The sequence below is a fragment of the Rhinolophus sinicus genome, chromosome 1 (assembly GCF_057876585.1).
Source record: "Rhinolophus sinicus isolate RSI-liver-muscle chromosome 1, RSI-T2T, whole genome shotgun sequence".
Taxonomy (NCBI): domain Eukaryota; kingdom Metazoa; phylum Chordata; class Mammalia; order Chiroptera; family Rhinolophidae; genus Rhinolophus; species Rhinolophus sinicus.
Window position 1 is genome coordinate 17387209 of NC_142501.1, and position 22876 is coordinate 17410084.

The 22876-nt window shown below is 46.1% G+C and overlaps 1 protein-coding gene across 2 annotated transcripts in view; it reads right to left on the reverse strand.

The window, feature by feature from the left end:
• The window catches only part of CHST11 (carbohydrate sulfotransferase 11), a 255201-nt gene extending 237555 nt beyond the window's left edge, over positions 1–17646 (reverse strand). The window contains exon 1 of one of the 2 annotated variants that reach the window (XM_019728468.3): positions 16859–17646. In XM_019728468.3, coding sequence (XP_019584027.1) covers positions 16859–16961 — 103 coding nt within the window. In that variant the 5' untranslated portion in view covers positions 16962–17646. Of the gene's footprint in view, positions 1–16843 lie in introns of both variants that reach the window. The other variant, XM_019728467.3, reaches the window with a different exon arrangement.
• Positions 17647–22876: the final 5230 nt, after the last annotated feature.

Below are 22876 nucleotides of genomic sequence, written 5' to 3' on the forward strand. Positions count from 1 at the left end.
AGAAGTGGGTCTCTTTTGTAAAATCTCTCTAATACACCTGGATTAAGTTTATAATCAGAAATACAAATAAACACACTTACATGACCATTGCCTTACTTTGACATTGAAGAGGAGGAGGGATGATAACCAAGGAGCCAGTGGTGTCACAAGCCTGTATGCCAAGTGTTGGCTCCATTGAGACAGGGGTCGTTGTCTGTTTTCTCCCCTGCCGTCTCCCTAGCACTTGGAAGGGTCCTGGCACACACAGCAAGCTTGCTGAATAACTGAATGTTCTTCCTCTGTGAAGTTCCCTGACCTCCCCTAAACTAATTAGGTCTTTTTTTTCTAGCTGCCCATAGCCGTTATTACAAAGCATGGCAGTTCTCAATTACGGGTCTGTCACCACTTGCTAAATTGCAAGTTATTTGAATGCAGGAACTAAGTCTTATTGAGACTTGTCTTTTCAGTCAGATAAATGTTTGGTCAATAAATGTTTCAGTGGTGGATGGACGGGTGGAGAGATAGCAGTCTGCTCATACTGTATTAACAGGAATTACTCACTTTAATTATGATTTACCCTTAACTACAAACGTGTACCAATTCTGAGAACTGGTAACAGAACAAGATCTGAGTTGGGAGGAATAGTCTCAGAACTAGCAAGTCGTAAACTACAAAATTGTTGATGGTTTTAGCCTTGAAAGACTTTCTCCCAACAGAATTGTACTCAGAACCCCAAACTATAAAACAGACGGGCAAGGAGCCACTTTGATAAGAGTGGGTTTCCTTGACCTGAAGTTACCTGCTCTGGACCCCTTGGGCTTGAAGGAGCAATGTCTACACTTGTTAACAACACGAGAAGGTCTCCAGAAGGAAGTAGAAGAACCAGGACGAGAACCCCAGTTTCCTGACACCCACCGATGCCCTTTCTACTTAACTGCACCTCCTCTTCCTGTCAGGGTTGCCCGGGTTTTATAATGAACCAAATACTCAGCGATGACAACAAAGGCTTCTGTGCTCAGAACTCAGGGCTTTTAATCCGTTGCTCGTTTATTTCCTACGAAAATAAAGGAGGAATGTCGCTTTGACTTTCCAATGACAACATCCTTCACAACGCTGGAATCCCACTTTCAGGAAGGCACTTACTATCAGATCTGTTATTTAGTTTTAAAATCTCAATTTGCTTTCACAGACACAGGAAGCCAAAGTCTGCAGGAGCTTCAAAAGAATTCTCCAAGCCACTCCCCTCCTGAATTAAAGGGATTATCCTAAAATGAGCAGGGCCACCATTACTAGTTAACGCTTTTAAGCACATAATTGTCTTTCCTATCATGGCTCACACTCTCCCAACAAAAGCTGTTTTATTACAAATGACTCAAAGATTGTGCGTTCAGTTTCTGATTTCAAACCTATACTTCCATTTTTGAACAGCAAAATTATACAGAAAGCCCTACGTACAATGAACCCTTGGCTCTTAAAAGATTCACTATCTCATTCTTCCATTTTCAAAATAATCCCCATTCCAATACTTTTGCATAGACACCCAATAGTAAGGTCTGCCTTAACTAGACCTTCCAACCCCTAATCCCTAAATCCTTACAAGTTTGCAAGTGTAAATCCAGAACTCCCTGTAACTTGTAGGCCACACGCCTCCTTAAAAAATGCTGTATACCTATAAGGCCATTATATTACTTTTTGTTTTTAATTAAGCCTTTGGGAGAATTCTCCCCATGTGTTGTTGCTTTAATGGGGGGAAAAGGCAGATCAAAGGGGGTGAGATACCCCTAGGAGGAAACGAGCTCTAGGATATTATTCATAAACAGGTGTCAAGTGCCACCAGCTAGCAGAGGAAATGAAGGGGCCCTCCGTTTTGTACCAAGCACGATGCCCCTAGAAGTGATCTGAAAGCCAGAGATGCCTTTTTGCGTTGTATATGAGCTCTACAATTCACCTATCCTCTCTCACACAGCCTAGCAGTGGGGACATCAAAGGAAGCAGCCTTTTGATACGAAGTTGCATAGGGCAGCATCTTTCAGGGGGACAATGAGATCAGACCCCAGGCACAGAGCACAGTGAGAGTCTCCTCCGGCCCAAAGCCTGACCGTTGGGTCTTGGTTCCCAAGAGGAAGCGGCTGACTTTGGTCCCGTCTACACTGCTCGTCTCCAGGGCAGCCCACAGTTGCAACCTGACCCCAGGCAGACCCATGAGCTCACACTGAAGCGAGAAATTCTCCTCCCTGCCACTATTTACACACTTCCCCCTTCTCCTGCCACAGCTCCCAGGGCCTCAGAGCAGGAACCTAGAGCACCATTAGCAACTGAGAGACTGAAACTGAAGCTCCACAGCCTATAATTTTGGCACAAGCAACGCAAACAGCAGAGTTTGAAAGTCCATCACAGAGTGCTTCTCAGCTATTTTACTCTGCACTTTAGACATTCATGAATAATCTTCTTACCTCTCATTAAATGATAATAGTAGAAGCTGTTTCAAAATGGCCCCGAGTTCATTTGGAGAAAGTGAGTTGAAAACTTCTGCCTTTTTAATGAAACATGAAAGTTTAATTACACTGCTCTTAAACTTTATCATCTGGAAAACAACAGACCCTAAACCTTACAGAGCTCCCTAGTCCCAAGGATAAAATTCAAACCTCAGACCATTCAGGGCCCTCCAGGTCCACTGCTGACCCACCTCTCCACGCTGGAGCCTCGTGTTCCCAAATATCACTCTCCTTCCCACCTCACCCCTGCTCTGGCAGGCGCCCTCACATGGAATGGCTGTCCTCCCCTTCTCACACATCCCCTAGCAAATCTCTACTCGTCCTTCAGGGCCCAGTGCAAACATCACCTCTCCCGTGAAGTCTCCCGTGACGTCTCCTGTGAACTCTAAATCAATCACCCCCCTCTCTCCTCCCTTAGCGGCTTGTCTGTCTTTGTAACCCTAATCACATTTGGCCCTATGAAACAGTTAACCATGTGTGCTTCTGTCCACCCCAGTAGAATGAATATTTCTCGGGCCAGTCTTTGCACTCAAATGTTTGTGTTAGAACCAGTTTAGACCAAATGGAAGCACTTCCCTAAACCCCTCTGAGTTTCTACTGCTTCATTGTACAATGGTGTTGATAACAGTTTCTGTCTCTACTTACAGAGTTTGTTAGGATCTCAACAGGAGGGTCAAGCTTCACATGGCAGCTGATTAACCAGAAGACTCTGAAGATACCTTGGAGGCCTGAAATTAGTTTAGCTCGTCACCCATGTGACTCCACAACTAATCTCTTTTATTTAACACCTGGAGTCCTAAGAGAGTCAATAGTCTTCCCAAAGAGTATAGCTTAAACGCAGGAATGAAAACATGCCCTTAAATAAAGGGGAAAGGCAGGCGGGGAAGGCAAGCATAAAACCCCCATCCAATGTACAAAAGGTTTTCTAATCCTTCAAAGATACACTATCCAACATGGCAGCCACCAGCCGCCGGTAGCCGCTGAGCACTTGCAATGTGGCTCGTCTGCATTGAGACATGTAAATGTTCTATATAAACTGGATTTCTGTAGACATAGTACAAAAAAAAGCAATGTAAAAAAATCTTACTGGTTTTTCATATTGATTGCCTGTTAAAATCATATTTTAAATATTAATTTCGGCTGTTTGGTTTTTACTTTTTTTCATTGTGGCTACTAGGAAATGTACAGTTACACACGAAGCTGACAGTACATGTAGACTGGACAGTGCTGCCCCATAAGTCTTGTTTCAGCCCCTCCCATTCCGAGCTGAGTGAGCGGATCCCTTCCCAGGACACACTGGTTACTCCGGTGGTTACAGCACGTAAGAACCACATCATCGATAACTGTTCACCTTTTGGCTGCATCTACATCTAGCCGTGGTGTTCTATGACTTGTTTTTTGCTCTCTTACATGGCAGCTCATTCACTGTAAGAATCAGACTGAAAATCAAATCAGTAATGAAAGGGGCTAAAAATTCCATACCTGCCACCCCGATAAAGGAAATTTTCTGCTTGGCCACCAATTACCATCAGTGTAGTCATTCTTTCAATAAAGGTTTACCAGGTGACTGACTATTGCTATGGACTGACCCTGCTCCCTCCCTCTCACAAATTCATAGGTTGAAAACTTAATATCCAAGATGATAGTATTAAGAGATGGGGTCTTTGGGATGTGATTAGGTCATGTGGGTGGGGCCCTCAGGAATGGGATTAGCGCCCTTACAGGAGATACAACAAAACTCTGTGTCCCAGAAGAGAGCTTTCATCCAACCAAGCTGACACCCTGATCTTGGATTTCCAGCCACCAGAACTGTGAGGAATAAATTTCTGTTGTTTATCAGCCACCCAACCTACGGTATTCTGATGCAGCAGCCTGAACAAACTAAGACGACTACCAAGTACAAGGCTCTATCCTTGACACTGAGATACTGTGGTAAAAACATGGCCTGCTGTTAACAAGCCAACGTGCCAGAATGTATAGTAATAGAAGTGTGGACACACCAAGAACCATGGGATGCAGAGGAAGGACTTCCCGCCCCTTATTCTGACCGAGAGGGGATGGATGAAGGTTTCACACAGGAGGTAACATATGAACTGGACACTGACCTCAAGACACATCCACATGGACGAGAGAAGTGAGTGTCATCTGAACACAGATGACAGTATTAGCCCCAAGAGGAAATGAGCTCATCCCAAGATAGCGTGTAGGGTAAGAAGAGAAGGGGTGATCACTAGATGTCCCACTTAGAGTCTAAAGCTGAGCTTAAGGCCCTTATAAAATAATTACCTCTTGACCTAATTAGCTGAAACCAAGAACATGTAAATGGGATATACTGATGAGGTGAAGAGTGTAGTCCTTGGTGTCAGTTAGACCCTGGCTGGGATCCAGTTACAACTTTCCAGTTCTGTGACCTTCGCAAGCTCCTTAACCTCTCTAAGCCTCAGTTTCTTCATCTATACAATGGGATTGGTAAATGCTCACCTGACAAGGTTGTAGTGAAGATTAAATGTAATGGTCCATGTACAGCAGCTGACATACTGTCTGATACATAGTAAGTTCTCAGTAAGTGGTCATTATCATTAGTGTTATTTTTAGTAAGAAGCAGAAAAATATGGAATCTAAAAAAGGGTTCCCTAGTGATATTCTGGGCCGGAGGAGAGCTGTCCTGTTCATTATAGAATGTTTGGCAGCACCCCTGGCCTCTGCCCACCAGATCCAGTAAGACCCCCTCTCTAGGTGTGAAAACCAAATTTCCTCCAGATATCGCCAAATGTCTCCTGCAGCGGGGAAGAGAAGGGAGCAAAATGGTCTCCAGGTGAGAACCACTGTTCTAAATCAATAATCGGGTAAGGTGGAAAATTCATCTGGAAGGGCGAGTGTTTAAAAAGACAGAGACTGTTTCAACTTGTAAAGAACTATGAGTATCGACAGACTTCCCCACCCTGTTAGATATCAAGTTCAGCAGGAAGTGTGTCTAAGCGGCGAGGGGCAGAGCAGGGAAGAGTATCAACTACGCCCTTGGCCTTCGGTTGAAGAACCCTGGGCCTAACCCAAATCAGCATTACAGTCTTTCAACTAAATTTCAGTGCCTGCTCTGGCAACAATGGGTGAAATGGACCTCTGCCCCTTCTGTGAATGCCACCCACCAGAGGAAGCTCTGCCAGGTTGCAGTCAAGAGTGGGGGCTGACTGGCCCCTGTGCAAGAAGAACCCCTAAAGTCCTCCACACACAACAGGCCCAAATATGGAGACAAAGGCCAACCAATACCGTCCTGTGCAACGAGCCATGCTAAGCCACCAAACCACTGCTCGTGGAAGGGCTGCCATTCCACAGCTGCTATTTTTCCGAACCGCCTTTTCATCCGCCTCAGAGTTCAGCTTCAGAAATGGCATTAACAGGTGCCCCATGTTGCTTTATTTTTCAAGCGTCACTTTTTAAAGCTAATGGGAAACTGAGGGGTAATTATGTGTATAATTGGGGGGTAAAGCTATGGCCTTTGCATTCAGCGTGAAACCACAAGGCTCATTTTTCACCAAATAAACTCTGCTTTTGCAAAACGCTCCACCGAGGCCGAGCTAAGTTTTGGCCTTGGCAGGGAGGTGTGCCAGCACCACAGAGAGAGGCGGAGTGCAGACAGAAAGAAGATATTCATAGGGGTCTTACAGTAAACCTTACAGTGGAGGGCACACATATGAAATGGATAAACATTTGCTCAGGTTCCAAACAGAATAAAATACAACAGCATTTTATAAACGTGAAGATCAAGAGCTTAGAATGAGGAACCACAGTGCATTTATTATGACAACAGTATGGCTTTACTGTGTTCATATCCATTGTCAATGCATCTTCACATCTAGTTTCTCAATTAATCCTCACCACCACCTCAGAAAGGTAATATTACTACCTACACGTGGCATGTGAGGGGACCAAATTTCTGAGTTTGTGACTTTCACTCAGTTAGTCATTCAATCAATGATTAAGCCCCTAGAATGTGCCGTGCACTTACCCTCACCATGGGGTGTAACCGGGGACTATGCCAGATGCTGCTCAAGTTTGCAGAGTCGTGAGGCATTTCTCAAGGGGGAGCACTACTGGCATGTGGGCAGGATGACTCTTTGATGGACAGAAGGATCCCACTCTTTGCAGGATGTCTAGCATCCATGGCCCTGCCCACTAAATTGATGTCATCAATCCTTGAAACAATCAAGGGCATCCCTACACATGTCCAAATGTGGGATGGGGGGGCTACTGGACATCCAGAGCAATAGGTCTTAAGTCAGACAGCTGTGGCTTAATTATAGTTCCCATCAATTCCTCTCCCGTGTGACTTTAGACAAGTGACATGCTCTATGCCTCAGTTTCCCCCCTTAAAAAAGGTGATAATAAGAGTGTGTGCTTTATAAGATTCCTGTGAAGAATAATATGTATTAAACACCTGACCCATGCCGACCTATAAATAATATCCAGTAAATATCTGTATTATTTCATCAGTTCATCTCCTATATATCCTCATCTCCTTGGATCCTTAAAGCCACCTTCTCAGGGAGCCCTTCCTAACCACCCTACTTAAAATCGTAACCTCCTCACTACTTGCACTTCACATCTTCCTTTGCTTTATTTTTTCTCTGGAGCACTTACCACCCTCAACCATATTCTATATTTTAAACACGCATTTGTTTATGATGCCTCCCCCTGTCGAATGTACCATAAGGACACAGTTTTCTTGTCTGTTTTGGTCCCTGCTGTATCTTTAGCACCTAGAACAGAGCCTAACTCTTAAAAAGCATTCAACAGAAATATCTCGAATGATGCTGAGTGGATATGGTGGACAGCCAAGGCCTGAAAGCTAGACTCCGGACTGCAAATTCTGTGCTCTTTTCACGATGGCAAATGACCACATACAATGATATGAACAGTAAAATATGTCACCCATTAAGAAACATAAAGTGGGTAAAGTGTTACATTACAACGCTACCTTAGAGGGGTCTTTGTGTTGTCCCTCTTCTGGGATTCTTTGAAGTTAAACAGCTTCTAACAGAAACCCAGCCGCCAGCCCATTTCACTTGAGTTGCCTTTGTGGGTTTTTTCCCAAAGCTTTTATGATAATCACTCAAGCCAGAGATTGATAAGAAACTTAAACACTTATATTACCAGGTTTCCTTATCTCTAGCCACATCTACCTGAGTTAGAACTGAAGTCCGGTGATATTGGAAATACCTACTCATACTATTTATCTAAAGCCAAACTCTGACTCCCCAGTGCTAGAACTAGCACCAGACTAATACTGTACTTTTACTCAAAGTCGATTGTGGCAGGTCTGATAATTGCCAATTACATTCACGCGTCTATTCTCGGGGCTGCAAAGTCTACTGGATACTCTACCACAAAGGGGTCTAGGAAGGAAACATCAGGCTTTCCCTCTTTATTTAATCTAAAAAAAGAAATTTAACGAATGTTCAAAATATGAATTAATGTTAAATGTGAATGGATACAAACACCCCCATCTAACCTGTCATATCAAGTTACGTGCCACTTAGGAAAACTCAGGTATCCTAAGGAGGTGGAAAGCCATAAGTAAAGGCACCCCAGTGGCTACCTCAATAGTCTGAGTATATTTCAATGGATCACTATTTACAACTGAATCAGGAGTAGATTTACAGACTATATTATCTACTTTCCCCTAAACTAATCCTCACAAAATGGAATTGAGGCTTAAGGAAATCCCAGCCAGGAAACCACAGCTTGGAGATATTACTCACAACACATGCACATGAGAAAATGGCATTCCTTTCCCTCTGAGCCTCGTTCATAGGCCACATCATAACGTAGAAAGGATGGCAGAATCAGAGTTGACAACGTGTCGGCCAATAGAATTATCCAGAAAGTAACGAACATGTGGCTTTACAGTCACTTTTTGTTAGAAAGTTAGAGATATCTTTATCCTGGATATTTAGCTAATGGCAGTGATATGGTGATATGTATAATCTATCAACAAAATATGTTGGGGATAGCAGCTCAAACATGCTTTATCAATAGGGTGTGGTGAGTACTATGGATAGTTACTCATCATCCATTCCACCTCCTTTCGGAAGGCCTCTTTATACTGTCGAGGCTGGTAATTTAAAAGCTGTATTTCCCAGGCTTCCTTGAAGCCAGGGTTTTGGATGTGAATATGGTTCCCCTAAATAGAAGCACTTACTCAAGATTTAGAAAGCAGACATGAGCGAGAGGCCACCTTCCTCCCTTCTGGGTTGTTTGCTGCTGGCAGACACGGTGATGGGGACATGAGGGTGTTTTGCAACAGCATTACAGGGTCTGCTCTCCATCTTTGTGGGGATTGAGTGTCAGCTGCAGTGCCTCCCAATTCTGGAGTTTGGATTTCTGATCCCTGCTTCTGAATGTCATCAGTTTGTTCTTGGACTCGAGTTCCAGGGATGGTCTTAGAGGCAGCAGAAGCCCTGGTGGGTCAGTTTTGGGCAGCCATGCCAATATATGTCTGTTTCTAAATTATTACATCTACTACTATTAACTGGGACTCATTCCTGGAGGCCCAGCTGAGAGCCATACGCCTCCAAGCCTTCCCACCAATCTTATTAGCACCAGATTCCTTCCATTAAATTCCTTTCTGCTTTAAATACTTTCTACTGCCTTCCGTGAACCTTGACGGAATCCTAGCAGACTAGGAGCAAAAGGGGTTTGGGAGACAAATGGAATAAACCACATGAGAAGCTGTTTGGACATGAAAAACCAACCTGGCTCTTCCCTCTGGGTTCTGTGCATATTGGTGAGGTGGGGACAGGAGCAGAAGAGGTGTCTCTGAGAGTCACAGTCATGCGCCGTGTGAGGAGTTTTGGTGAACGATGGACCACATATATGACCGTGGTCCCGTAAGATTATAACGGGGCTGAAAAATTCTGCCTAGTGACCTAGTAGTCATTTTAACATTGTAGCACAATGCATGACACACGCGTCTGTGGCAATGCTAGTGTAAATCTACTGTGCCACCCGTCATAGAAAAGTATAGCACACACAGTGATGTGCAGTACATAATACTTGGTAATATAATAAACAACTATGTTACTGGTTTATGTATTTACTATACTATTTGTCATTATTTTAGGGTGTACAAATCTTTCTAGTTATAAAAAAATGTTTGCCGTAAAATGTAAAGCAGGACGCCATGGTACGCGGGCAGCAGCCTCTTACATCTCGTGTTTACTGTGTTTCTTGATTGCCTCATTCTGTTGTGCTTAATTTAATCTCATGTTGTTTCATACATGTCATGTAGCCTAAGTGTACAGTGTTTATAAAGTCCACAGTGTACAGTATGTCTTAGGCCTTCACACTCACTCACTCACCACTCACCCCCCCAGAGCAACTGCCAGTTCTGTGAGCTCCATTCATGGTAAGTGCCCTATACAGGTACCATTTGTATCTTTTATGCCATATTTTTACTGTACCTTTCCTATGGTTATATATGTATCCATGCACAAATACTTACATTATAGTACAATCATCTACAGTACTCAGTACAGTAACACGCTATACAGGCTTGGAGCCCAGGAGCAATAGGCCACACCACACAGCCTCGGTGTACAGTCGGCTGGACCTTCTAGGTTTGTGTAAGTGCCCTCTGTGATGTTCATATAACCACGAAATCGCCTAAAGACACATTTCTCCGAACATATCCATCCTACCGCTAAGGAGAACAGACTATATTTACTCTTCAGTTTCCTAAATACCTCTGGACCAAGCTGAGACAGAACCTATCCTACCCCCTGCTGAACTGAAAGAGGAAGGAAGAAGTACAAGTAAACAACCAACCACAATGCATTTCCAAAAGGGGGAGTGAAGAGACATGCTAACGGCCATGAGAGCTCAGTAGCCTTGATAAGAACCTAAAATCCACACTGGTGATACTTTCCCCTAGAAATTTCTCTTGTCTATTTCTATTTGAACTTCCAGGGTCAAGCCCTGCCCCCCCTTCTAACTCTTACCAACTTCATCAGTTAATCAAAGAGAAATACTAACTGCAAGCGTAAGGCTCTGAAAAATACATGCAAATTTCCCAGGCAGAGCAGAAAAGACTTAATAACGGCCTGCATGCTGCCCAAGCCTTTGGGAAACAGGTGATCACGGCTAACCTGGTCCTTCCAGGCCCTCAGCTGGAGCCTGCATCTTACAGGAGGGCCTTTTTCATTGCCTCTACCGCGATTACTGGAGTGTGCCATGGTGTACAAAAGGTCCTTTCACAGTTTACACAGGTGCTACTTTATGTTGCACTAAGAAAGAAAAAGGCTGCCCATCAAAGGACAGCATCGTGCTAAGATGCCATCAATTACTACAGACAAATTGCGTAAGCACAAAAATGTGAACAAAAAAAAATGAGTGTCTTAGAATCAATACAACACAATAACTCATGGGGTTAGGAAGTGGGGGAACCCCACACGAGGACCCAGGTCTTCTACTCCCAAATTATCAATCCATTCACTCTCTATATTTTTAGTGAGTGCCCACATAACATCGGGGGCTACTTACTGTGGTTTTTGTTCATGAATGCCAGGGATTGCACCCTGAGCATTTTAAGTTTCCCAACACAAGCTCAGTTAACATTTTCCTTAAATCTCTTCTTCTGATTTGTACGTTACTGCTTTAAAAGTGGAAAATAGTCTAGTGGAGGGGGGGGGGTGCAGGGGAAATAGGATTTACATCATTTCCACCCGTCCCATGCCCCACCACCACACTCCCCTGTTCAAACCCCTCCAGGGCTTCCCATGCCAGCCCCAGTCAAGACCAAGGCCCACACCATCTCTCTCCACTTCATAATCTTTGTCCGCTCTGACACTCAGCGCTGGCCGTGCGTGGTCCCACCTCAGGGACCAGACTTGTGAGGCTCTCTGCCTGGAACCTCCTGCCTAGGACAGACACACAGCTGTTCTTTCACTTTCTCCACTCTCCAATGTCAGCTTATCAGTGCCATTCCCTAATTACCTCTATTAAATTGCAACCTCTGCTTCTCACATGCCGCCTCCATCTTCCCCACTTTTGTTTTTCTCTCTTCACACCATCTGACATGCCATATATTTTACTTCTGCATTTAAAGTCTGGCTACCCCACTAGAAGGCAAGTTCCATGAGGGCAGAAGTAAATGTTTGTGTGGTATCCCCAGTGCCTACAACAGTATGTGGCACAGCGGAAGAGAGAAAGAACTCTGCTCTCAAGTTTTGATCAGTCACATTTGGTCTAAAATGCATCAAATTACAAGTTCCAGGAATTTTTGATGAACAAATCAGATTACTCAGTGATCTCACTGGAAGAACTGCCTCCCCCATTACTTGTGATAAATATATATAAAGATGGGGTCTCAAAATTCAAGAGAAGAAAACCTAAAAAGAGAAAAATGAGTAAGCAAAACAACTTCGTTTTTCTCAGAATCTGAAGCAGCCTGTTGGCAATGACTTACTTCCATGAGAGCCTTTTTCAGGGAAAGAGTGGTACCTGCATTTGTAAACCTTTGATCTCCTGTTTTTAAATGTCTGTGCTAATAGACCTGGTCCTAAACAAAATGACTTTTCAACCAGATATCTATAAACAGAAGCCACCTCTGCTGAAGGATGGATACCCTCACTCTAAGCCCCACAGAAATCCCCCAAATGCTCTCTGGTGCCTGATCACTTTTTTCACAAAAGGCAATGAAATGAGGACTCCTCAACAGTGGCTCTAGCAGTCACAGGAAACGGCCTAAGTGTATCTGTGTCATCTGAATGCAGCTACGAAAATGCCCCACTGAGGCGCTAACATGTAAACCACACGGTGATACCCCATAGTGGAACTGGCTTATTCTTCAGTTATTTCATGCTGTTTTCAAGACTCATAACAGTCTCCTATTTGAGACCCTTCTGGCACCTTTTCAAAGGAAATTTCAGATAGATAACATCAGAACAGCCCCTACGAATTGGATGAGTCCAAAGTTATTTCATGTATAAGCAAAAGAGATTTTTAAATTTAAAATTAAATGTGTGTGGCAAAAACAACAACAACAACAAAAAAAAACCACACAATCGGACTGACATCCAGCAAATGGGGTGGGGGGTGGAGGTATGTGCAAGTCTAAAAATTGAAAAGGTTGTGGTTAAATTTTCTGTCTTTAAGTTTAATAACTAGTCACTCTGATGATGTGTTTGTCTCAACTATTTTTTTAATATATATGTATTCTATAATAGAAAAAAGTACCAGTTGCCTCTGGGTGGTAGAATAAGGAATGACTGTTTCTCTTCTGTACTTCCTAAATTTTCTAAAATGAGGATATATTATATTTATAATTAGATTAAAATTATAATACAAAAGCCTTTTACATTCAATCTAATCAAGAGAAACTTCAAAGGGGTAACCCAAGAAGTCTTTAAATAAAGGGTATAACCTTTCAATACATTCAACCAAAGCAAAGAAATCCCAGGCAACAGTGAAAGTAAACATATCGCAAAAGGAAAAAAAATTTTGCAATGAAAGGAAGGGAACCGAGGAAAAAAGGCTTTCTCCTCCGCAGGCTTCCTTCTATGAACAGGAGCTTTCAAACAAAACCACAATCCTACGGAGTAAAACAACAGGAAGGTTCAGAGGAGCTGTCTTCACACACTGGGCATAAATGCAGCCCGGGGGCCGCTCAGCTCGGACTTGTAGGACACAGCTCCGTCAAAGCCCCGCCTGCGGGGCAGGTATGCAGACAGCTTAATGGACCATGCACCTTCACAGGATGCATTAGCTGAGGGACTCAAGCCTGTGCAGAAACCACAGGCATATGTTTCCATCCGCACTGACTTCAGGAGCAGTTCACACCCACAGGTGTCCATCCTTGGGATGGGTTTCTTCAGGTCCGTGGGCTAAGGCTTCCCCAGGACCCAGGACCCTGAGCAATGCCCCAGAGGCCTCAAACCTGGAGGTTGAAAATCAGGCCACGGTGTAGATCCCAGTCCGGTGCATCATGAATTTAAACTGAATCCAAGTCTCAGGGGATCTCAGAGGCCAGGAAGGCAGGGAAGTGTCCCCAGTGGACAGAGCCAGACTTAGTGTGATCAGGCATGCGTGGCAAGGCTTGACACAAGCTTCCAGAAAACCAGAGAAGCCAGTCTTCTCGAGTTTAGCCACTTCATGCATTCATCCAGTGAATATTTTATTGAGAACCTACTATGTGTCAGGCACTGTGCAAAACATAGGGATTCTAATGGGGCCTATAACCTGGTCCCTGCCCTAAAAAACAGTCTTAACAAATATTAACTCAGAGTGTCAAAGTTCTAAAGAAAACTGCCTTACTGACTGACAAGGCCCACTTCTGCTGAACCTTCCAACCAAGTTAAAGACCAATTACTCAAGTGTACAATGAATTAGAAAAGCACAAATGACAATGGACCCCAGATTAGATAGAATCAGAGGAAGCGATACCACCCCCCAGCTGTCTCCTTTTATTCTTTCTCACCCACTTCACACACTCCCGCTTTTCTCTAGCCACCAATGAAGCCAGGAATCCATTTCTTTGGAGTACTATTTTTCTATCTCAGATATAAATATTCAGAACTCCAACCAGAGGGCTCCAAATTTTTAGCAACACAGTCTGCGCCATGCTGTGGTCCCTTCTGCCTCTCCCAGGTGATCTGGAGAGACGAAAACTGCAGAGCCAGGCTAAACACTCAGCTATTATTACCCTAAACTCTACGGAGAAGCAAAGGTTGGCTAACTTTTAAAGAAATTCAAAATGGTAGGAAAAAATTTAGCATCAGCCGCCATCAACAGTGGAGTTTTTAAAAATGGGGGTAAAAGAAAATGTTTAATAGGGATTTCGAAGCATATTTTTGTGTCCCATATAATAAACCATTTACATGACGTTCTCGTGGAATTACATGTAATTCAAAATCAGGAAGATTTTCAATTGAAATAGTTGCAGTTCTATATTCAACAGAATGTACTGAAAGTAGCATTTGCTATGGACTGGGAAAAAATACCAGGAGAGCACACTTAAATAGATGTGAATAATAAACAAATGCCATTTCTTGGGAGGAAACAGGACCAGGAAGGGAAGCAAAAGGTTGAGAGCAGAGGGTCAAAGGCAGAGGATCCATATCAGGACAGCCTTACAAAAAGATTCTGTCCCTGGTCCCAAAAGACTAGACTGAAAATGGCTAACGCCACTTTCAAGTCAACTTAATATTCTAACTAGAGCTGGAAACTTTTAGCAAAGTGCCAGTTACAAATTGGAGGTTTCTTCCTGGTATCTCTGGCTAGAAAATTACTTTCTAATTCTCACACAGGGAAAGAAAAGCAAAGGGTTCATGAACACCACGGGTAATAGTAGTATCAGTTAGTATTTCACTGGACAACAGATACAGAGAAGTTGAAGTGCATTCCCGCTGAAGGCTGATATTTATCCGTGTTCCAGGCATTTCTGCAGAGAATTACCTGGCATGTTATGTCCAGCCAAAACCTTAAGTGGCCTACGTACATCTCTAGAGTCTAGACCAAAGCATTCACTCCTTTGTTTAAATTGTTTGAGCCCCCAGTGTATCTGCACACCACCCAGTCCCCCAGCCCTCTGGGCGAGGTCTGGCCTGGTCTCCAGGATACCACTGTCTGTCTGGTCCTGCCCGCTGCAACCACCCCCTGGCTGCCGGAATGCAAGTGAGGTCCATTTTTAAATTCCCTTAGAAGTTTCACAACCACCGGTTTGGGTGAGGTGACAAACACCGCTGTAGTTTGCTGACATGAAACTAAAAATACCCAGCTGCAAACAAAAGCCATCTTTTACAAGGCTGGCTCGGATGTCCTGAGGTTACAAGTGGTAGTGTCAGACTATATCCTTGGCAGCGTGGCCGCCTTAACAACTGCTCCTCCAGTGGGGCAGAGGGGCCATCCTGTCCCCGCGCTGTCAAGGAATCTCGCAGCCTGCCTATTTGATGGAAAGAACAGCTTTATTCCTCTGCCATCCACCCTAACACAGGATAGATAAATTCGGGGCTGCGTCTGCTGAAAGTGTTAGATACACACTGAAAGGAGAAGGAGGGAGTCAAAAAAAAACAAAAAAAAAAACAACCCACAGCAACCCGGTTTCCCTGGAAGGAAGCATGTTTCCAGCTCCCTCCTCCTTGCAATTATAAAAGCAAATTATTGCTGTGACTGTACTGAAAAAGGCAACTCGCAGGCGTAAAAAATGAATTTCGGGGTCAATGTGGCCTAGCTGGGGCCTGCTGGGGGGAGGAGGCGCTCACAGCTGAGGCGGGGGGCGGGGAGGGGGGGAGCAGACCTCGTTACCCCGGAAGCCTCCTCGGAAGGTTCTACCTGTTGGGCTTCAGAGGCAAACTGCGAACCCCCAGCCGCAGCGCTCCAAGGCGCCGGTCCCTCCCCAGGTCCCAAACTTTCCTTCGCGCCCCCTCGGAAGGAGCGAGCCTCGGCTCTCCCCCAGTCTATATTTCAGATGTGAACGTGTCTAAACCACCGGGGGCTGGGGGAAGGGGATTAACTCCCACACCGCGCGGGAGACTCCGGGTGCCCGGAACCCAAAAATGGGGGATGCAACCTAAAGGTCAGCCCAGATCCCGACCGAAGTTTCCTCCAAAACTGCGGTGGCCAAGGCGTGACCCAGGAGCTCTGGGTCCCCAGCGCAGGGTCGGGACTAGGGTGGGGTGGAGTGTTGGGAGCAGGCCCAATGGCACTAGCCGCAAGGTCAATGCGAAGCCGGGCCCCGGGGGCAAACAGCCAGCGCCAGGCCCCTTCACAAGCCTGGTGCAGGGGTAGCGCCCGGCACCCAACCTCTCCCCACACCTGCTCGGCGCGGCGCCGAGCCCGGGACACGTGGGAGCCTAGCCCGGGGCTACCGAGCTCGCGGCAGGGATTATTCACCTCGCAGGGGCGCGCACCCTTCGCCCCGGCTCCCCCAACTAGAAAGGGGCAGCACGCCCCGGCGCAGGGCGGCGGGCTCTCGGCGCCTCTTTCATCCTCAGACTTCAACCAGAGCTGGAAAGGAGTTTCGTTCTCTTCAAACCGACCCCCAACCCGCAGCAGCTTCCCACAACCTCTACCTTTCCCTGCTACCTCGCAGACGGACAGGCAGGAGACACAAAGAAGAAGGAAAAAAAAAACTACCGCCCCTCCTGGTCCCATCCTCCGGCCTACGGCCGGAGGAAGCAGAGGAGGGAGCACATCTTCCCTCCTCCTCATCCGGATTCGGTGGCCCGGGCAGAGCCGGACAGCAAGGAGCCTCGAGGTGGCCGAGGGAGAAGAGGTAAGGGTGGAAGAGGCAGAAACCAGGCAGAGCGAGCGAGCGAGCGAGACCGCGAGAGAGAAGAAAATATCCAACAAAACCACGCTAACGCGCCCCCTACCTGGGTGCAACATACTTTGGAAATAGAAGATGACCAGGATAAAGGATCCCAAGCAAGTGGCCAGCACCATCCGGCAAATTCTGTTCATCCTCATCACTTCCAGCAGCGCCGGCTTCATGGCTTTGTCCTGCCTGCGGGGACCCGGGTGTCCGGGAGGCGCGCCCGGGGCGCAGGAGCGGGGACCCCGCGGGCGGCGCGGAGCGGAGCCCGGGAGGAGCAGGGCAGGGCTGGGCAGCGCTCGGGAGGAGGATCGGGTTGGCTTCGCGGCGGCTCTCGGAGCCCCCAGCCCCGGGCAGGGGTGTGGAAGACGCCGGAGTTGCTCTGGAAGTGCGGAGATGCGTGGACCCGCCGACTGCGCGCTCCGGCTCCTCCTGCTGTTCCTCCTCGCCTCTCCGCCGCCGCCTCCACTCCTGCCCGCGGCCGCCGCTACCTCCTCGCGGGCCGGGCGGCTGGGGTGCGAGCGGTGATGGTGGTGCCGCCGCCGCTGCCGCTGCGCTGGCCGCTGTAGCTGTGGGACGAGCCCCCTCCCTCCTCTCCAAAGGCTACTTCATTGCGCTCCAATGATCTATATATTCCGGGGCTGGGTTTTACCAAATGCAACTCGCAGCCCCCGGCGAGGGGAGGGCGCCAGCGGAGAGCCGGGAGGAGGGAGGGACCCGAGCGCCGGGGCGGAGCGTCGCGCTCCCCCCGCCCCTACCCGGGACTTGGTCGCGTCCAGCTGTTTCCCGGGGAGTGCGGAGTGCCCGCCGCGCTCCCGCAGGGTCCCAAAAGCCCTCAGTCCCCGATCGGGCTCGGCCGCCGTCTGAAGGTTGTGTCAGCGTTTCCATGACAAAACCTGGAGGAAAAAAAAGACGAATAAAATCGCCTCGGTGCTGCCACCCACTCGTGCGAGCGTTTGAAGAGGGAAGTGGCGGGGAGAGTGTTGGGCACCGGGAACGTGACAAGGTGGCGGGGAACTTGCCCCTCGCCCCTAGGGAGCGAGTGCCCCTTCCCGATTCTCAGAACAGAACTGTTTCATTTTTTTCTTTCAAACGACAGCCCAGCTTGAGTGACGTGTCAGAAGGGGATTAAAGAGGCTGACTTCAGGTCAAGGTTAGGGCAACTACGCAACCCTTAGGGTTCAAGCGACGGCTGAGCTTTCCCCGCGATTTATGCAGAGTCTCTCACACCCACCCCCTCAACAGGGCAAAAGGGGTTAGTTGGCTTCCCGAAGTTGGTAAGCCAAACTCCAAATTGCACAGGAGCGTCAGCTGGGTGGATGTGAGAGTATGCCCCTTCGAATTCACTCTCATCCAAATACAACTGCTGGAAAAACCAAGCCGGCCTCAGTATTGGAAGGTAAATGGAAAGATGGTGTTGCTTTCTTGTATTGTGTGAAGTGATTGAAAATGTCCAGTACCATACATTTAGGTTGTTTAGCAATCCGTAAAGTGGATGCAGGCAAATAGTGTGGCGGTTCCCGGCTCACCTACCCAGGAACTAACTGGAGAAATTCAGTTACTACAGACCACTTATCTACTACCCAGATTCCAAGATCTACTTCTTCTGCCCTTTGTGGTTTCTGTAAGCAAAGAGTTAGCACTGTCATATCCTTTTATTTTCCTCATAAATTTTACACAATGTTATTAAAAGTTAAAGCATTATTTAAATTCTAACAATAATATATACCAGGAAAAACATTATTATAAAGACTAACTTTTGTGCCATATTATCAAATCATTACTACTATAGCTTAATAATGAAATGAGATAATGTGTCTCTCAGTGCCTCTCACATCATAGGCATCTGACAAATACTTATTGAATCTGAATGTAATGGGCCTTATCCTCCTTTCAGTACCTCAGAGACACAACTTGCAAACAGATAGATGCAGCAAAAACCACCTCTACAAACTCAGTTCCCTTCCCCCCAAGTTTTCCTCCAGCAGTTGCAATGTAGGGAAAAGGAACAAAGTCAGCAGTAGGCTTGCCTTTGATTACAGAAGACAATCAATTACAGCACAATATTTATGTAGCCGGTTTATACTGTTTTAATCTGCACTCACTTGTGAACAAGTTGCTTACTAAAGGCACCCGATCTGAATAAGCTCCAGTACAAAGTCATTCTCCAGTGATTCCCCCACAGGAGATTGAATGGGAGCTGCACGCACCCCACCCCACCCCCCAACCAAGGCAGGGGTCCCTTGCAGGGACCATGGCTAGATGAGCACTTGCAGCACTTTGCCTGGAATGTCCTGGTTTTACAGAGCAGGGAGGGGAAGGGATTCACTCCCAAGTCACCCACCTGGTCTCTCCCCTTCCAGGGCAGAGACCACACTGTATCTATACAAAGGCCTGGACATGCATAAGGCAGTCTTGGAAGTTACAGGTCCAAGGAAGAGGTCAGATGTCAAATCCTTGGTGGGCCATGGAGAGTTGAGTTGGCCCACACGGTGGGGAAGGATGGTGAACCATGCCCAGCATCCATTTTTGCATTCCCACAATCAGGAATCAGTCCAAACATACCATAAGGGGTAAGGTTCTGACATATAAACTACTACCTCTTCCAAGAAGCCTGCCCTGATTTTTTCACCTGAAGTGGCCTTGTCTCTCCTCTGTGCACTGAGCACTAGGTCCAAACCCCCTGTTGAGTCACTGTACCCACTAGGATGAGTTTTATTCATCTCTGTCTCTTGAACATGGTGACTGGCATCTGGCAGGTATAAATAAGTCAGAGATGGAGAGGTGATGCCTTCTTGGGCTAGGAAATTCAATTAGATCACCTCTAAACTCTATGGTCATGGTCAGGGGTAATGGTCTGTGATGCTATTGTTCTATGTACATCGGGGCTGAGGGGAAGGTTCTATTTCTTGTCTCCCACGTCACACTGTCAACTTTCAAGCACAAGGAGAGTCAGTTTTCTTTGCAGTCCTATCCTAACAAAACTGTTATGTATTTTATGCATGCTACATGATAAATATTGATCAGATAAAGGACAGTGTTGACTGATAAGACTGCGAAGAAAGGAGAAGATTTGATATTTGAACTTTGAAGAGAGGGAAATGGAAGTCTGCCGAAAAAAACAAAATCAAGCTTTTTGTTTTCCTGATGCACCAGTCAGGACAGGTGAAGTTATGCTGCAGTAACAAACAAGCCCTAACTTCCGTGGCTTAAAGCAACCGGGGCTCCACCACTTGTCTGCTGTGGGTCAGCAGAGGGGCTGTACATGTGGTAGAATTCAGTAATCCAGCCCAGAAGAAACACATGTCACTCCTGTTCATCATTTATGGGCCAGAACTACTCACAAACTGCTCCACATCACACCCAGGCCAGGAAGTCAGAGTGCTAAAGTATGGGGGGTACAATCTCCCTGGCTGCAACCCCCAGTCCTTTTTTAGATCTTATTTTCCCTCATTTTTTCTAAATTCTGTTTCACCTCAAGAGCTTCTGCAAATCAGCACCATACTTATCGCGGGAACTGGCTGAACTCCAGTCAGTCATTAGGCATGAAACTTATGCTCCAAATTAAACATGAAAATGAAACTGGGGCCCATCTATTTCAAAGCCTGGTGTGGCCCTGAAAATCATGTTGAGGAGGAAGTACTATTCATGTTGATGATTTTGGAAAATTCATGGGAGAGGAAGAAATGGATGCAAAATCAGAATTCCACCTTGTGTGTGCCATCAGCAGTGAACAGACAGATATTCACTGAGCCCTCCGGTACCTGCAGGCTGAGTGATAGCTCTTCCTGCAGATGGTGACTTCAGTGCACTGTCTTGTTGAGATCTTGCAGGACTGGCATCCGTGCCCCTTTCCACACTTGGTGGAAAAGAGAAGTGGGCCTGGGCACTGGCAGACAGAGAGTCCCTTAGCATCCTTGGGGAAGGGGGCCGTGTCTTCTGCCAGCACCAGCCAGGGGTCCCAGACTGGCTTTTCCAAGGACTGGCTTTGCCCATTCGCATCTCTCTGGCACCTCCAGCACAAAGTACACTCAGTTATCCAGAGCACAGTAAATATTTGTGGAGTTGAATTAAAAAACATTTGCCCACAGCATGTGGAGATCTTAGGGTACAAATTTTCTACAGGTAGGTAAACCACAAGTACACAAGTGGGTTACTCATGACAGCTCTGAGAGTTTCTTCTCAGGCTTTTTAGAACAAAGTGGGGAAGACAGAAAGGAAGAGAGAAAAGGATGGAATGGATAGAGAAAGAGAAGGAAGAAAGAGAGGGTGGGAAGAAAATAAGGGAGAGGGAAGAGGGAAGAGGAAAGAAATATCCCTAATAATTCTGTTTCACTTTCTGATGCTGCCTTTGTCCCTCTGCCCAGTTGAGGCCCAGAGTCCCCTCTCCCTCCCTTCCTGAGCAAAGAGGGCTGTTGGACCTGGACTCTACCCCATGTCCACTTCATCTGCTCCCAGGTGGCCTCAACCACCCTGCTGTCTCTACTCCCTAAGTTGTTCATCCCTCTCAAGTATCTCCTTACTGGTGGCCCCTGGCCAACTCCCATCCAGATGCCCCAGAAGCTCTCCAGATGCAATCAGATGACCTCACTCCCCCTGTCCACCCAAGTGCCCTTAACTAAAACGCAGTCATAGTGGGAGCCACCATGTACACGTGTCTCTCCAAGGCAGGCCATGCTCTAGGTACGATGTATTTCCCTGGGCCAAAATCCTCCAGCTGGGGCATTATCCTCTTACATAGGAGGAAACTGAGGCAGAGAAAGGTGACATAGCATACCTAGGGTCCCACAGTGATGTTGGCAGATCCAAGGATGGAAAGCCAGAAGCCAGCCAGCCAGCGGCAATGGTGCCAGAGTCCCTTCCCTTCTCCTTTCCAGACTGCCAGTTGGGCTGAGGTCTCAGACAGATCAGATGGACCTGTGTGATCTGAGGCAGGTCACCTCACCTCTCTGAGCCCTATTTTCCCCACGTATAAAAGAAGGTAGCCAAAGCTGCTTTGATGAACAGGACGCCAGAGAGGATGGTGACATAGCACTCAAGGACTCAGGTGCCTTCACTGTTTTTTTCTCTTTTGGCCTCTGCCTGCCCCTCCACACACCCCTGTGACTCATCTTTCCAGGACCCCAGCCTCTTGCTGCTCCTCAGCTATTACATTAGCATTTCTTCAGCACACTTTGACATTCATGGAGCAGTAAGTTATTGAAATATTCATTCGTGTTTCTTCTCCTGTACTTCTCCACTTCTCCACTCCTTCCATGAGTTAACACAAGCAAAAAGAGCTGCCATCTCCTTGGTCCATTGATAAACATGAGGTTACATCACCTAAAAACCTCAATGGGCCTGTTTGATCTTCTTATTCACTAAGGACCTGACTGGATAATCAACGAAATGCAAATTTCCACAGCCCTCATCACAGTTTCCAGCAATTATTTGTTTAATGTCTCTTTTTCTTATGGTCTCTAAGCTGTATGAGGGGAGGGCTGAGACGGTGTATGCATCGTGTCTAACATGGCAGTGTTAACACAGGGCAGTCTAGAACTACCAATTAAATGAATGGTATAATTTTCACCTAGCAGCTGGCAAAGATTATAAAATACCGAGGATATTTTCTATCCGTACTCCGAATGGCGTAGGGAAAAGAGAACCCTTTTATACTGAGGGTGGAAGTGAGACTACACTGGTACAATTTTTACAACATTTGTGGAAAGTGATCCAGCAATAACTTGACAAATATCACTCAGTGATTGTTGAGCGAGCTGAAGCATTCATGTACACAGCTGTGCTAAAATCACCTCAGTGTCTGACAATTAGGGATTAGTCAAAAAAATGATAACACCTGCATGCGATGGAATACTCTACAGCCACTGAAAATGAAAATGATTAAATCAGTTCAAGATGTTGCTACACAGTGTGTAGATATGTTCTTGCTTTTGGATAAATATAATTACATGTATATACACATATACACATTTTATACAACAAAGTATTAACAGTAGGTATTTCTGGGTATAAAGAGTTTTGTTTTTTTTAATTGATTTACTGTATTTTCTAAGTTTTTTTTAAGCACATATTATTTTTAAAAAGGAAAAATATA